This window comes from Portunus trituberculatus, chromosome 46 (assembly GCF_017591435.1).
Source record: "Portunus trituberculatus isolate SZX2019 chromosome 46, ASM1759143v1, whole genome shotgun sequence".
NCBI classification, from domain to species: domain Eukaryota; kingdom Metazoa; phylum Arthropoda; class Malacostraca; order Decapoda; family Portunidae; genus Portunus; species Portunus trituberculatus.
In genome coordinates this window covers 33777063-33793584 of record NC_059300.1, presented here as the reverse complement: position 1 = coordinate 33793584, position 16522 = coordinate 33777063, and the positions used below count along the sequence as shown (strand labels likewise).

The window sequence follows — 16522 nt, the reverse complement described above, 5'->3', positions numbered from 1 at the left end:
TTCAGCTCTGAAAGAACTGTAAGGGAGGTGTTGGCCATGGCAAGCAGGCTCAGAAGGATAGAGGGAATGAAAGAAATCTATATAAATAGAGATATATCATTACCAGAGAGAATGAAAGTTCAAGAGATGAGAAAAGTGGCTAGAAGTCAAAATGAAAACAGAACAGATGAAGAAGCTAAGAAATATTTTTTTGCTGTAAGGAGGGGAAAAGTGGTGAGACTGTTCAAGAGAGGTGTGCCAGTAGAGGTGGAAGGGGCCATAGGAGGGATGATGGTCGCCAGGGAGTAGTGACAAGAGGTGTGAAGGAAGAAGTCTTTGTGGATCTAAGGTTAATTTGTACCAATGTGGATGGCATAAGCTTCAAAAGACTAGAAATAGCAGACTTGCTAAGGGAAAAAAATCCCATGGTATTTTGTATGGTGGAAACTAAAGTAAAAAAAGAGATAAATTTGGAGTTGTTTGTCTGGGAAGGATACAACATTTGGGGGAAAGACAGAGTGGGTAGATTTGGTGGAGGAGTTTGTATTCTGGTCCACAATAGTTTAAGGGTGAAAAATATAGAGATTGAGTCTGAATTAGCTGAAGTGTTATCAGTGGAAATTGCAATGAAAGAAAATGAAAAAATAACAGTGATAACGACGTACATAGCACCATACACAGGAGCTTGGACAAGAGAAAGCCGCGAGAGAATGAGGAAAGAGACCTTGGATACTTTAGAAAAATTAATCAGAGGATCAAATCGCATCATACTTTGTGGTGATTTTAACTGTAAAGAAGTGGACTGGGAAAGTATGGAGCCGAAATGCAAGGAAGGGAGTTGGGGAGCTAAAGTATTTGATCAAATGACAGAAAATGCTCTGTACCAACACATCAAAGAAATTAACAAGGGTTAAAGGAGATGATAACCCATCAAGATTGGATCTAGTATTTACTAGAAAGGAAGAAGAAATAGGTAATATAATGATTGAGAGCCCACTAGGAAGAGGAGATCACGCGTGTAGTCCTAATATGTGAAGTGTGGCTCAGATATGGATTGGAGTTGAAGTCATTAGAAGAAGGATATGTTCTGGAAAAGTGGAAGGAAGCACAAATAGTGGCTATACATAAAGGAGGAAGTAGAGAGTCACCGTTAAACTACAGGCCTGTTTCTCTTCTGTGTATATTGATAAAGGTGTTAGAGGGAATAATAAGAGATAGATGGATAAAGTTCCTAGAAGAAAGAGAAATTCTTTCATCAAAGCAATTTGGATTTAGAAAGGGAAGATCGTGCATTACCAATCTTTTAAGTTTTTATTCAAGAGTAATTGACATAGTTGATCTGAAAGGAGGATGGGTTGACTGTATATATTTTGATTTAAAAAATGGCTTTTGATAAGGTATCCCATAAAAGACTTTAAGTGGGTGGAAGATGGAAAAATATGGAGGACTTGGGGACAAGATACTTAAATGGATGACAAGTTACTTATCAGGGAGGAAAATGAAGACAGTAATACGGGGTGTAAGCTCTGAATGGGCTGAAGTAGAGAGTGGAGTCCCACGGGTCTGTGCTGGCACCCCTAATGTTCCTGATATATGTAAATGATCTACCGGATGGAGTGAGAAGTTATATTAATTTGTTTGCAGATGATGCAAAAATAATGAGAAGTAAAATCCCAAGAAGATTGTCAAGGTTTACAAGATGACTTGGATATTATTCATGAATGGAGCAATAAATGGATGATGGAATTTAATGCTGACAAATGTCATGTGTTGGAAATGGGAAGAAGTATACACAGACCTCATGCAAGCTATAACTTAGTGGAGTGAATCTAATGTGTGTAGAAAGAGAAAAAGACTTGGGGGTTATAGTACAAAACAACTTGTCACCTGAAGGACATATAAACAAAATTGTAGGGGAAGGTTTGGCAATACACTTAACCCTCGGCTATCGCGCCCAATTGGGACTGAAATAGCCGCGCCATAGCCGAAAACGCGATAGCCGAATTGATCTTGGCGTGAAGGCGGTTTTGGCCAATGAGCGCTCAGATATCCCATGACGTCATGGCTGGGTGCGCGATAGCAGGCAGCTGAGATCGCGATAATGAAATTTTAGCAGATTTTCATGGGTGCGCAATAGCAATAAAACGCGATAGCCGAAGCCGCGATAGCCGAGGGTTGACTGTAGTTGCAAATATCAGAACTACATTTACTCACCTGAATGAAACACTGGTAAAAAAAAAAAAAGTAATAGAATAAATTCTGAGACCAAAATTAGAATATGCACAGGTGGTGTGGGCGCCTCATATGAGGAAACATATACATAAACTGGAACGGGTACAAAGAGCGGCAACGAAACTGGTGCCAGCCTTGCATGATATAGATTATCAGGAAAGATTATGTAGACTAAATCTGCCACCGTTGGAAGAGAGGAGAAGAAGAGGTGATATGATCCAACTGTTCAAGTGTGTAAATGAGATTGACAAGATTGATAGAGATGACTTTCTCGAGCTGGATATGACAAGAAGACCAAGAGATAATCATGATTTGAAATTGAGGATTCCGGGGTGTACAACTGATATTAAAAAGTTCAGTTTCCCAGCAAGAACTGTCACTGCCTGGAATAGATTACCGGAGGGTGTAGTGAGAGCAAGAAATATCCATAGTTTTAAAGAAAAGTATGATAAATGGATTCAAGCGAACGGGACACCACGAGTGTAGCTCATTTCCCGTAGCAAATTTATAGGTAAACTCTCTCTCTCTCTCTCTCTCTCTCTCTCTCTCTCTCTCTCTCTCTCTCTCTCTCTCTCACTCGTGTATTTATCAACTTATCCTCTCCCAACATGTTTTTTTTACATCAAAAGTTTATTGTAGTCTATGATATAATAGAAAGGGTAATCCAGGCTCTTCTGGGCAATAGACTGAGTGTGTATGATACTTGGATAATCTGAAAAATTCACCATTCATTAAGTTAGGAAAAACTATGGATATATGCAAAACTGTGAATACCATTCAGTAATGATTTTGCAGATAATATTTTCATAAGAATTTATGTAAGCATGCCACTTATTAAGAATTTCAAAACTTATACTGTTTGTTAAATTCAGTCAATAATATGATATTATTTTTGTCATGTTGAATTAGAGAATTTCCCTTATGAATTAGGGATGACTTTTTTTTTCAGCTCAGATAGATGGCATCATGTTCACATGTGGTGTATGCTCCTTCAAAACTGTAAAGCGAGACAATTTTCTTGCACATGTAGCAGAGCACAGCAAAGGAGAAGGCAAGAAACGACAACCAGTCTCCCCAGCTTCAGTCAGCAAGACTGAGGAACCTCCGGTAAGTTTTTGTCTTTGTGTTATTATGTAATTTAGTTTGTTATGCCCATCTCATTATTCATTCTTACCAGCAGCTTACATCCTTTCCTGATGTTCAGATTTGGCATTGGCATGTGCACTACCAGTGGTGTCAAACCACTGTATTCCTGCTTAAAGCCTCATTCTCACTTTGTATACATTACAAACAAATATATAAACAAATAATACATACAAATACAACAACCTTTCAATTCAACTGCCACAGTGAGACTTGAGGTAGAGGAAGATGTGTCCATGGCTTACCCCTCCAGTTTGGTTGTTTCTTGTCAGAGTTAGCTGGGAAAAAAGTGATTACAGGTGTCCCTCGGTTAACGATCGACTACTTAACGATATTTCGCTCATACGATCCCTCCAAATTAATCCCTATTTTTTGGTTAACGATCGCCAAAATTCGGTTAACGATCGGATTGACCAATCGCAATCGCGATCGCAATCGCGATCGCAGCGCCTCCATCCACCCGCGGCCCGTGCAGTAAACACACCACAGTCTTTCCCGCTGTTTTGATTGTGCAACAACAACTCTATCACGCTCGCTCTAAACTTCTTTTTTTGTGCTTATTTGTGATCAAGTGAACTTAGTGATGGCTTCCAAGCGACCCAACGATTGTTCTCCACCGGGAGATAAGGCTAAAAATCGAGAAAGAGCATTGGCCTTGATATTAAGTTGAACATTGTGACTCGTCATGAGGGTGGTGAAGGGGTAAACTCTATTGCTCGTGCCCTTGGTTTATCTCAATCAACTGTATCAACAGTTCTCCAGAAAAAAGTACAAGTGAAGCAGCAGGCCAACCAAGTCACAAACCTGCACAAACACACAACAACTCGTAACAGGGAACCGATTATGGAAAAATTGGAACGTTTGCTGAGGCTATGGATTGAAGACCACACACACCGCATGCCTCTTTCTACCCAACTCGTTACTACTAAGGCACTGAGCCTGTGGGAGGACCTGAAACCAGAATTCAACATAGGCGAGACAGTGTCCTTCAAGGCCAGTAAGGGGTGGTTTGAACGTTTCAAACATCGTGGGAGTCTACACAACCTCAAGGTTAGTGGGGAGGCAGCGAGTTCGGATCAACCGCTGCAAACGCCTTCAAGCCTTTGCTTAAAGAGCGCATCGAGGAAGGAGGTTATTCAGCCAAGCAGGTTCTAAACTTTGACGAGACAGGCCTGTATTGGAAGAAGATGTCATCGAGAACGTTTATAGCAAAGGAGGAGAAGTCGGCACCAGGATTCAAGGCATCTAAAGACAGGTTAACATTATTGGTGGGGGGGAATGCCGCTGGTGATCTTAAGCTTAAACCATGCCTTATTTACCATTCCCAAAACCCAAGAGCTCTGTCTGGCTATATTAAGGAATATTTGCCCGTAGTATGGAAGGCAAACAAAAAGGGGTGGATGACGACTGTTATCATGCAAAGTTACGTGACAGGATACCTCTCCAAATTCCTAAAAGAATATGCTGCCCAAAACAACATTGCTAACAGATTTCTCTTGCTGTGTGACAACGCCCCAGCCACCCAGAGAGCATGAATGACTGGGCAGATAATATTGAGGTCATGTTTATGCCCCCAAACACAACTGCCCTCATCCAGCCGATGGACCAAGGAGTCATCGCTACTTTCAAGGCCTATTACCAGCGGCGCACCATGAAACAGCTGTTGGCCTGCATTGACACCCCTGACAAGCCGACCATGAAACAATTTTGGAAGGATTATAACATTAAAAAGGGGATCGACAACATCGACGAGTCATGGAAGGAGGTGTCCAAGTCGGCAATGAATGGATGTTGGCGTAATTTGTGGCCTGAGTGCGTGGAACGTAAACAGGAAGTCCCTGTCGATGTTACAGCAGTAAGGAAAGACATCGTTCATATCTCCCATAAGGCAGGCTTCAATGAGGTGGACGAGAATGACGTACAAGAACTGCTGGACAGTCATTCTGAGCCTCTCTCCAACGACGACCTCATGGAGTTGGAGAAACAAAATACTTTGGAGGAAATGGAGGAGGACAAGGAGCCTGAAAGAACCCTCTCCGTCAAGATTTTCGAGGAGATTTTTAATCATATTAACCAGGCCATACATCTTCTCCAGGAGAATGACCCCAACCCAAACCGAAGTAATGGCGTGACTAATGCTATAGAAAATGACATGAAAGTGTATAAAGAACTATTTGAGGCAAAGAAAAGGATGGCAAAACAGACAGTCATCTCATCTTTCTTCAAACCACTCACCGCCCAAGCAACCCCATCCACATCCCAAGCAACCCCATCTACCGATCAAGCAACTCCATCCACCTCCCAAGCTACCCCATCCACCTCAAAAGCAATCCCATCTACTTCCATAGGAGTCATCTCGTCGTACTTCAAAGTTCGTCCTGCTACCTCGAAAAAAACTCCACCCACTTCCAAAACAACTCCATCCACCTCCAAAACAACTCCACCCACATCCAATCTATCCTTCACATCCACCGTAACCTTGAGTGACGATGAGGAGAGCCTGGATGACCCACCCCCACTGGAAAACGTATTCTCTCAAGAATTTGAAGGGTTTGAAGCAGCTGACCGAGTTTGGGTCGGTGTGGGCATGATGAGATTTAATCCTCCAAGGCCCTGTGTCCCTCGGGGCACAAAACAACACACTACGCATATCACATCCACTCCTCAAGGTAAGTACTACCAATTCTAAAGGTGTAAATAACAACTAACAACATAGAAAGTGTCGTTTATTTACGCATCGCGAAATACATGTATGTAGTTGATAATTTCAAATCCCTCAGTTAGCGATCGTTTCGGTTAGCGATCTGTTTTTGGGAAACGTAACCCTATCGTTAACCAAGGGATACCTGTATTGTTGGATATTGGTTTTTGGACTTTTTTGTAAACAAAGTTGTGGCTTCAAATTTCATAGGCCTTTGATATGTTAGCATCTGTCAGTACAATATTCAAGAACAGTTATCACAACAAGGCTGAAACCACTTTAGGGTCTCAGCCTGACCTCTTACTAAGGTCACATCTACTGTGCTTCCCTCATTCAGGCTCTTCAGGGCTGACATTCCCTCCAAAACATTCAGGGGACATCAACTAGCTGGTGGAGCAGTAGCGAAGACTTGCAGTTGTCACCTGGCTTAGAGAGGTTAATGTTAGACGACACTGAAATTTAGGATGGCTGTTTACAGCCAAAGGAATTGTAAAGTACATGAGACTTATCTTTGGGAAGTTGAAGTGTGCTTGTGATTTTACAAAGCAAATTGCCTCTGCTTGAGGGAAGCATTAACATGAGATCAGCTATTCTGTTCCACACCATCAGACTTTGGAGTAACGATCATCCACATGACATAAACCAAGAATGTATGTGCATTAAAGTACAATAACCTTCAAACGAGGGATGAGGCGGACATGTTAATGCTTCCCTCAAGCAGAGGTGATTTGCTTTGCAAAATCACAAGCACACTTCAACTTCCCAAAGGTAAGTCTTGTGTACTTTACATTTTTACTTCACCAAATCACCCTCTGCTGAGGTAAGCATTCCCATGAGGCTTTGAAGCCATGTGGGTATCTTGCCTGGGAAACTATCTGAGCATCCAGCCTACAAGGAAGGTTGATTAAAATAACACCACACAATATGAACGTTCATTTGCTGCAGTGGTCCCAAAATTAATTTTGCCACTTTTACATTTCATCTTTACAGTTTGTCCAACCAAGCACCCTTGTGGCCATTCCACCCTGACCTGTATTTGTACAACTGAAAGTAAAGTATTCCCTAAATTTGCTGCATACAATAATATGCAAAGCGTGAATACAAAATAGCTCCCAAAAAGAAATTCCACCATTGCATCCAGAAAAACATGAAATGTACTGGTCCCTTATGAATCAGGTCTTATATATGCATTAACCCACAGTATCCAACAAATTCAGGACTATTCAAGTACTGCATCCTGAAACGGATTTATCGTCCCAATGTGCTTATCATAAAATCTTGCAAAAGTACTCCCCCTTGTCCAGCCAGCTCTAGCCATAATACAAGAAACCAGAACTGCCATGGCCTTGGCCTTAGACGTCGCAGCTGCACAAACGCTGCCAGCAGTGAATTTAGTTGTGTCCACCCCAGACTTATCTAGCATTGTCTTGATCCAACGAGCAATGGTGTCCTGAGTAACCCCTTTGTGTGGTTTAATAAAGCTGATTAATAAACTATCATGTTCCTGAACAGTAGTCTGTTTAAGGGCCTCTGTCCTCTCAAGGTACTGCCTTAAAGTTACACATACACACAAAGTGGCATCTTTAGGGTAAGCCTGAAATTTAATCATACGCACATTAAACTGTGGCCTGCACTGCTTGATGTTTCCACTTAGTGGAACTGAAATGAAGTCTTGCTCCATACATAAACCCTTCATCTCAATAAATGCAAGGTCTGTACCCTTGCAGCCTGGATCAGTGCCATCAACATAACCAATTTTAGTGTCAAAGCTTTAAGGGACTGCAATTTTCTTAGCACAGGCCGTATGTCCCAGGTCACAGTGTACCTGGGGTAGAGGTGGTTTCAAGTTAAATACCCCCTTCTTAAATTTGATGACTAAGGGATAGTTACCAGCCCTGCAGCCTTCCACTATGATGCCTAGGGAAGAGAGAGCACTTCTAGCTGTGTTAAGTGAGTCATACCTGACATTTCTGTGAAAAGTATCAGACAAGAAATTGATTATGTTGGTGAGAGTGGGATTAAGGGGATTAATGTTCCATCTACCACAAAATTGTGACCATCTCCTAAAATGTGGGTGGTACTGCTTCTGTGTACCTTTTGTCCACAAGGCCATGAGGATATCCGTACCCTCTGCAGATATTTCTTGTGCTTGGAACTGCTCCCTGACAACAGGCATGCCATCAGTCTGGTGTGATGCATGACTGGGTGCTCCTCCACAGAGGACGGATGGATGAGAACCTGTCTCCTCATTGCAATAAGGCATGGGTGATCGACGAGCATCTTGAGCAAGGTCCTCATCCACAGCTGTGACAACCAGAGGGGAACAACCATCCTCCCTCTTGCTTCTGCTTTCATCTTCTGTAGAGATCTAGTAAATAATGAAAATGGGGGAAAGATATAAGATAGTTCAAACCTCGCCCAGTTTAGTGAGAATGCATCAAAATATTCCGCCTCTGGATCTGGTTTCCAGGAGCAAAACGAGGATATTTGCTTATTAAGCCTTGATGCGAACAAATCTATGACTGGTGTACCAAATACCCCACATAAGAGTTGAAAAATGTTTACATTAAGTTTCCATTCATGCCTGTCGTTAACTACACGCGATGCCATGTCAGCCATCGTGTTGTCCTTGCCTGGGATATGTGAACATGTGATCCATGCATCATTAGCTATACACCAGTCCCAAATTTCAGTGGCAATACTATTACAAACTGGTGACTTTGTGCCTCCCATCTCATTCACGTAAGTCATAGCAGTGGTGTTGTCGCAAAACACTTTGATATGTTTTTCTTTTAGGTCTAATCTGAAAGCCTGAAGGACAAGCAAAATAGCTTTAAGCTCAAGGGCGTTGATGTGCAGCAGTCTCTCTTCCATAGACCAACTCCCAGAGGTAGACCATCGATCCAGTTGCCCCCCCCAGCCTAATTTGGAAGCATCAGTAAACAAGTTGATATTAGTGCCTGTCCTAAAGATTTTTCTGTTCTGTGTGTTAATGTTATGAATCCACCAGCGTAGGTCTGTTTTCATGCCTTCTGTAATTACCATCCATTGGTCAAAATTACCCTTTTCAGTCTGCAAGGCTGTAATTTTTGCCATTTCTAACTACCTATAATGCAGCTTGCCCAGCTCCACTGCCGGAATGGCAGCAACCAAGAGGCCAATAACTCTAGCTACCTCCCGAATCTTCTCTCTACTTTTCCTTAAGAGCTGTTCACAGGCATCAGTAATTTTCAGCACCCTGTGTGCTGGTAGTGATACAGTCATAGAAATGGTGTCAATAACATTACCCAAATATTCAATACTCCTAGTGGGGATCAAAACAGACTTTTCTTCATTAATACAAAAACCTAGCTGCTGTAAAAGATCAATTGTGTCCCCAATACATGCAAGACATCCTGTTTGGGAATTATTACAAATTAGAGTATCATCAATGAAGCTAGTAATAGAATAACCTCTCTTCCTCAGAAATGTAAACACTGGTTTCATCAACATTGTGAAAATTCTTGGACCTTCAGCAATACCATTGGGAAGACAAGTGAATTTATAGATAGTATTATCCCATTTAAAACCTAAAAAATCCTGTTGTTCCTCTGCAATCTTAAATCAATAATATGCATGCCTTAGATCAACTGAGGCTAAGTAATCTCCAGCATTGATAAGCCTGATGGCTTGCTCAAAGTTTTCCATTTTGAAATGTTTGTAGGGGATATAGTTGTTTGGTTCTTTTAAGTTAAGTACCATCCTGTATCCACCATTCTTTTTAGGTCTTAGAAAAATGGGAGAAAGAATTTGAGCTTCCTTCCTCTGTGTAATCACCAGTACCTTTAACTCCAATATTTTTTTTATTTCCTCTCTAATGATAAGTTGTTCCTCTAAGTTGAAATGATATACACACTCCCCCCTGAATAGTGCACAATGTCAGAAAAATTAATGTCCAGATGGCAGTGTAACACCATGTCCAAAATTACTGGATTGTTAGTAATTTTCCTCCACACATGAACAAACTTATGAAGTCTACTTGCTTCAAAGTTTTTTACTAACCTCGGTTAACACCAGGGCCTGTACTGACCCCGGCCTGTGGCGTTTTTTGAGTCTGGGTCCTGACGAACCTGGAATTGCCATTGGCCACCCTTGACGTCCCTCTGCAGTCCATAGGGCTGAAACCTCAGCAAGTAGTACCTCTGAGTGGATTTCCCCCAGAAGCCTCTGGACTTGCCACCAGTGAACCTCCATGGGACAGGGTTTTTTTTGGCTGCAAACTTATGTTTCAGCTTCTCCGTGTCCTTGATCTGCCTGGCAGACTGGGATACATCATCTCCAAACAACATGCAAGACATTAGCCACTTATCAGAACATAGGTGTGAAAATATTTGGTTAATTTCCCGCGTCATAACAAAATGCCTCACCAAGTTATTTTTATGGTTGGCATGCCCAAGGATTGCCAAAGCACCATTAATCCTGTTCACTTCCTGTTCAACCCATGGGTGACCATCCTCCTGTGCAACCTGATTCATAGCCAGAAGTGACTTTATAAGGATGATACCTGCCTTAAGAATGTCCCCACTTGTATCTTTGAGCCTTCCTAGCATCCATTTTGAGGGCCTCCCAGATCTGGGGGTTGCACTCTACAGGAGCCAGCGTGGGACAATTGTTAGGGTGAGTGGTAATCCTATCCTCTGAGATGGCCTTGTAATCTTCATCCTGCATATCTTTATCATACAGGAAGTTGACCATCCCAGCAATCTTGTCATCATTGTCCCCAGAAACTGTGTCAGGAGGACCCAAATCCTTTGCATTCTGAAGTAGAACACTTCCCCTAGGGGTTACTTCCATGATTTCACCTTCCTCATTACCATCATCAACCAACCCAGAAAAGTTAGCAGGTGACTTATGCCTTGTGGAAGTACTCACCTGAAAATTCCCCCCTGCACCGAGGACAATTGTGTATTGGCATTAAGTTTTGCTACTTCTGTTCTCAACACCGCCAGTTCATCCAATACAACATGTCAGGATGGCTCAGGCACAGAAGCGTGAGTGGTGGGGGTCTGTGTTTGAGCAGGCGACCGCCACACGTGGCAAGATCGGTGACAGCCATGATGCACTGGGGAAGCACTGGAGCTGCTACTCATACCACAGGAATGATGCCTCTCCTTTCCATCTCTGGATGACCTGCTTACACTCCTGGTAAGAACCCGGGTATAGGCCACAAGCTGAAGTGTATTGCCGTCCCCAGAGCAAGACGTGACTCCCAACCCGCACATGGTAATCTGTACCGTAAACAACCACTGCCCCAATATACATGTATAATAATTGTTAAAAAATAGCAGAATGGTAGGCCCAACCCTTACCATAGCACAATGGCAGGCTTAACCCATGCCACAAAACAAAGTACTGTGCAAACCTTGGCTAACTGGTAGGCCCAACCCATACCAGAACATAATTGGTAGGCCGAACCCATACCAAATAGCCAAATGGCAGGCCGAATCCATGCCATATAAGCAAATTGAGCCCCATCACACAAAATACCTATGTCTCTGATGACATGGCTGTAGGACTGGCAGAAAAATACGGAGCAGTAGCATGAACGTCTGACCAGTATGGGCGCAAACCAGCAGCTGACGGTATGGAATGGAACAGCTGATCTCATGCCCATGCCTCATGCTTACCTCAGCAGAGGGTGATTTGGTGAAGTAAAATGTTTCAGGGACAAGGGATTTTAAGAAGGCAGGGCAGTTTGGTCTCTTTCAGGGACAGTGGATTTCAAGAAAGTAGAGCAGTTTGGTCTCTCATTGCTGCCACAGAGACAGTATGTGAGGGTATAGAACATGCTCACCACCACCACCACCACTCAAGTTCTCCTTCCCTTCCTTCCATCTTCATTCACTCCCTCACTGTTGCTGTTGCTGACCAAACATACTGCCTCATTTATTAACTTCTATAATTCAGATACCTCATAACACTATACTATCATTTTATATCCATTTGATTGAAATATAATTGATATTAGCTTTTTACTTCTTTTCGGCCTGGAACAGATTAATTAAATTGCCATTGTTTTCAATGGGAAATTAAGATTTAGCTTTTGCCCAAATTGGGTTATGGCTTGGATAATGTAATAAATTAAGTATGTAATCCAGGGTACTGCTGTGTGTCTGATCTGAATATACTTGTCTAACTTTGATGTTAATTGTTCATATTGTTTCTCTGTCTGGGGTCTTGTTTGTAATTAACCTTTAAATGAGAGTGACTCCACCTGGAGTCACAAGTTAGTTAGTGGTTTTGAAAAAGCGTGCCATTTTTCAAGCTCACCTGGCTCCAAGGTGTATGGGTCTGAGTCTAGTATCAGTTGGTTATCAGATCTAAAGGAGGACAGCTGGGCTCCTTGCTGGCAATGCTGTTTCCTTCCTTTCTGCTATTCTCACAACCATGCTTGTTAGGGAGACACATCTGTAGTTCATTAGTTCTTCATTGTAACCTCCTTGTGTGTGTGTGTTAGAATAAGTAATAATAATAATAATAGCAATAGTAATAATAACAGTAATAATGATATACAGCCTATTAGAATAACATTGTATACATACTGAAAATTTATGTAGGAGATAGCAGGAGGCTTAAGATTAGAACACTAGGCTAATGGTTTATTGCTTGCATCATGATGGGGATTGCACTGAGGTGGTATCAGTTTGTTCATGGTGCCCTCAGGGATATTATCTTCTTCTGGTGTTTTGTGTGGCACAAAATGAGTTAGTGTGACAGTGGAAAGCAGGTGGTGTAAGTATGGGTGATGCACCAAGAAAGCCTCTCCCAAGTTTTTTCAGTGTCATGAGGGCTCACTATTGGCATGCAGAGAGAATGAGTGCATACTTGTGATATAGTAAAAGCGTAGCAACTAGTTTCATAAAAGTGAAACATTGTATAATGGTGAATTGTATGTCAAGGAATATCTATACAGATATGAGATTGTGATCTGAGGAGCCCAATATAGAAGATAAGGTAAAATGACTATAGTACTACTACGCTATAGAGTCACTTTGGGTGTGTGGACGCTGCGGTAAATCCCCGGCTCGCCACTATGCCAAATCAGCCCCAACACATATCACTTCGTGTCATTCGTCATCTATTTACTAATTATTCTTATGTTTTATTTCCCATTAAATGCTTTTTTAGATTCAATAAGGGTTTGTAGTGTTATGAATGCACTGTAGTATTGTAATATAGATAATAACAATTAGTATACATACATAAATAGCACGACACGTGGCAACGCTATTTTGCAGGGTTGTCAGGTAGGTCTGGGAAGGCAGGCAGGTCAGGGGTCGGGAATTAAGGTGGGTCAGGGCCATTCATTCATCACCTGGCCACCCACCCAGCAAGATGGAAGGAAGCATCACGAATCATGGTGGACCAATACACAGCCGAGAGAAAGAACTTATATACAACGTATATAACTACTTCTTAGAAGAAAAGAGAGAGAGAGAGGTGGGTGGTGGTGGGGTGGTGTAGGCTTAAAAGGGTCAGGCGATCTGTAATCCTTTTTAATTGCCCTAGTACTGGGAGAGATTTGGCAACGCTATAGCCGGGAAGTCCCCTTTTCCGGCCCCACCCAAAGTGACTCCAGAGTGTGGTTTGACTATAGAGGTTAGGAAAAATCAAGAATATTGGTTTTATCTCCAAGATGGTAAGGAATACAAGAAGGGTGTTGCACCAGTTGCTCTGTGTTATGGATGATGGCAAAGTTAAAGGCTAGTTCACCAGCATGGTCAATGAAGGGAGAGGATAGTCAAAGCTGGTGGTGAATATTTAAACTGATATGCTATAGTCATGTTTTATGTCTTTCACTCTCAAACACAAAAGTATTTCATAGGTAATTTTGTTGGATTTTAGAATTTGATTATGCACCAAGTTTCTATAACTTATTGATATTCTCTTGTCTTCAGGGTATTTATGGAGATTTGGCACCATCTGCTCCTCACGTTGTCAATATTGATGTTGAAAGTGGCAGAGTTACTGTTGAGAGTCCACAGGACTCAGATTTTCTCAGTTCTGTCCATATGCAGGTAAGAAATGGTTTGTTATTTCCTTGTTATGACAGACTTGTACAGATGCTCCTTCCCATTGTGCATCTCATCCTTGTGGTCTTCTACATCAACATTCACATTTGTGGAGTGTACTCAGGAAACTCGAGGCTCACCGAAAACACACTATCAAATCTTCCAAAAGGTTACGGAGTGCTCCAGAGTGCTTAAAGCATGGTTATGATGTCATTCATGACTAATCAAACCTCACAGTCAGGAAAGGTGATCTGTTCAAGGGGGTGCTGTGAACTTTCCATTAAAGCCAGTTGTGATATCTCTGAACATTTCCTTTTGTGTCTCACAATTCAAGGGGGTAGTCATAATCTGCCCTCTAAAGACAACTCTCCTCCTCCCCACAAAACTACATCCACTTACTACAGACACTTCTTTAACTAGAAATAAAAAAATGGCGCCTCCTAGTCCAGCCTTGGAGTCTCGTTGTGGGGATGGGACCAGAAATGTCCTAAGGTCAGATTGCTCTTCAAGTAGCAACGCAAGATGTCTTGACACCTTCCTCAACTTTATTTTCATTAACTTTTGCAACATTCTTGGTCTTAGATCTAATTTTCAATCTGTAGAACACCACCTCTCCACTACTAAACCTCATCTTCTTTTTTTCACTGAAACAGTTGTCTGAGGCAACTGATATTAGCCTCTTTTCTGTTCCTTCTTACTTTCTCTATCATCATTTTTGCTCCAAAGCTGGGTGTTGCGTTATGTGCACAATGACCTAACTTGATCTTGTGCCCACACTCTTGAATCTTCCTATTTTTTCACTATCTGACTTCAACTCAATAATCATTCTCTAAAACTAAATTTATTTATGCTGTCTATCTCTCCCCTAACTCCTCTGACTATGAAAGTGAATCCCTCTATCCTTCTTCCTCTCATCCCCTATTCTGTCCAAGCCCCTAATACAAGAGTTAACCAATATTCTCAATCATTCATGCCTCTCACTGGTAAACTCTGGAACTTTCTGCCTGTGTCTATATTTCCATCTTCCTATGACGTAACTTCTTTTAAGAGAGTTGTCAAGACATTTGTCCCTGAATTTTCATTAATTCTTTTGAATCTCTTATGGAGACTACAATTCCAGTGGGCCTGTTTTTCTCTAAAATTTTTTTTTTTTGTCCTTGATAGTTCTCCCTCTTACATAAAAAAAAAAAATCCTTTCCCAGAGATCTCCATCCTTGAAGATTTCAATGTTCACCACCAGCTTCAAATTATTTCTCTATCCTTCTTCCTCTCATCCCCTATTCTGTCCAAGCCCCTAATACAAGAGTTAACCAATATTCTCAATCATTCATGCCTCTCACTGGTAAACTCTGGAACTTTCTGCCTGTGTCTATATTTCCATCTTCCTATGACGTAACTTCTTTTAAGAGAGTTGTCAAGACATTTGTCCCTGAATTTTCATTAATTCTTTTGAATCTCTTATGGAGACTACAATTCCAGTGGGCCTGTTTTTCTCTAAAATTTTTTTTTTTTGTCCTTGATAGTTCTCCCTCTTACATAAAAAAAAAAAAATCCTTTCCCAGAGATCTCCATCCTTGAAGATTTCAATGTTCACCACCAGCTTCAAGTTATTTCTCCCTTTATTGACCATCCTTGTGAACTAGCCTTTAACTTTGCTGACCTCCATGACCTAGAGCAACTTATGCAACACCCAGCTCGTATTCCTAACCATCTTGGAGATACTCCCAATGTTCTTGATGTTTTCCTTACCTCTGATTCTTTTGCTTATGTTGTTATTTTATTTTCTTTGTTGTGCTCCTCCAATCACAATCTCATATCTGTATCTTATTTCTCCAATCCCTCCTCAAGATCTGCCAAGGCAGAGGTGCCTCTGGCTTTTTGCTTCAGCCAGCAGGGGGAAACTTGAGGAGGTATTATGTTGATTTTCTCTGGAGTGATTACTGTATCCATGTTAGAAATCCATCTCTGTTTGCTGAACGCATAACAGTGTCTGGCATGGAAGCATATATTCCTCATTCTTTTTCTTAGCCTAAACCTTTTAAACTTTGGTTTAACACAGCCTGTTCTCTTGCTTTACATGATAGAAAGGTTACCCACAAAAGGTACTTGAGCCTTCCATCACCTGAATCTCGTGCACTTTATATTTCTGTCCAGAATCATGCCAAGTCTGTTCTTCAACTTGCCAAACACTCCTTCATGAATAGAAAATGTCAAAATATTTCAGACCCTAACTCCCCTCAAGACTTTTGGCATCTGGCCCAAAAACATCTCCAATAACTTTACTCATTTATCTTTCCCTCCTTTATTTCATCCTGATGGCACCACTGCCATCACATCTGCTTCTAAAGTTGAACTCTTCTCTCAATCCTTTGCTAACAAATCCACCTTCGATGATTCTGGGCTTGTCTCTCCCTCT

The 16522-nt window shown here is 41.6% G+C and overlaps 1 protein-coding gene across 3 annotated transcripts in view; it reads left to right on the top strand.

Annotated features, from left to right (window-relative positions):
* LOC123519858 (zinc finger protein 64-like) overlaps positions 1–16522 on the top strand; it is a 181090-nt gene that overhangs the window by 74227 nt on the left and 90341 nt on the right. For all 3 annotated transcript variants that reach the window (XR_006679115.1, XR_006679116.1, XM_045281447.1), the window contains exons 4-5: positions 3161–3318; positions 13993–14112. Coding sequence is in view for 1 of the 3 variants with exons in the window: in XM_045281447.1 (XP_045137382.1) it covers positions 3161–3318; positions 13993–14112 (278 nt within the window). In the remaining 2 variants the exon portion in view is untranslated. The remainder of the gene's footprint in view (positions 1–3160; positions 3319–13992; positions 14113–16522) is intronic.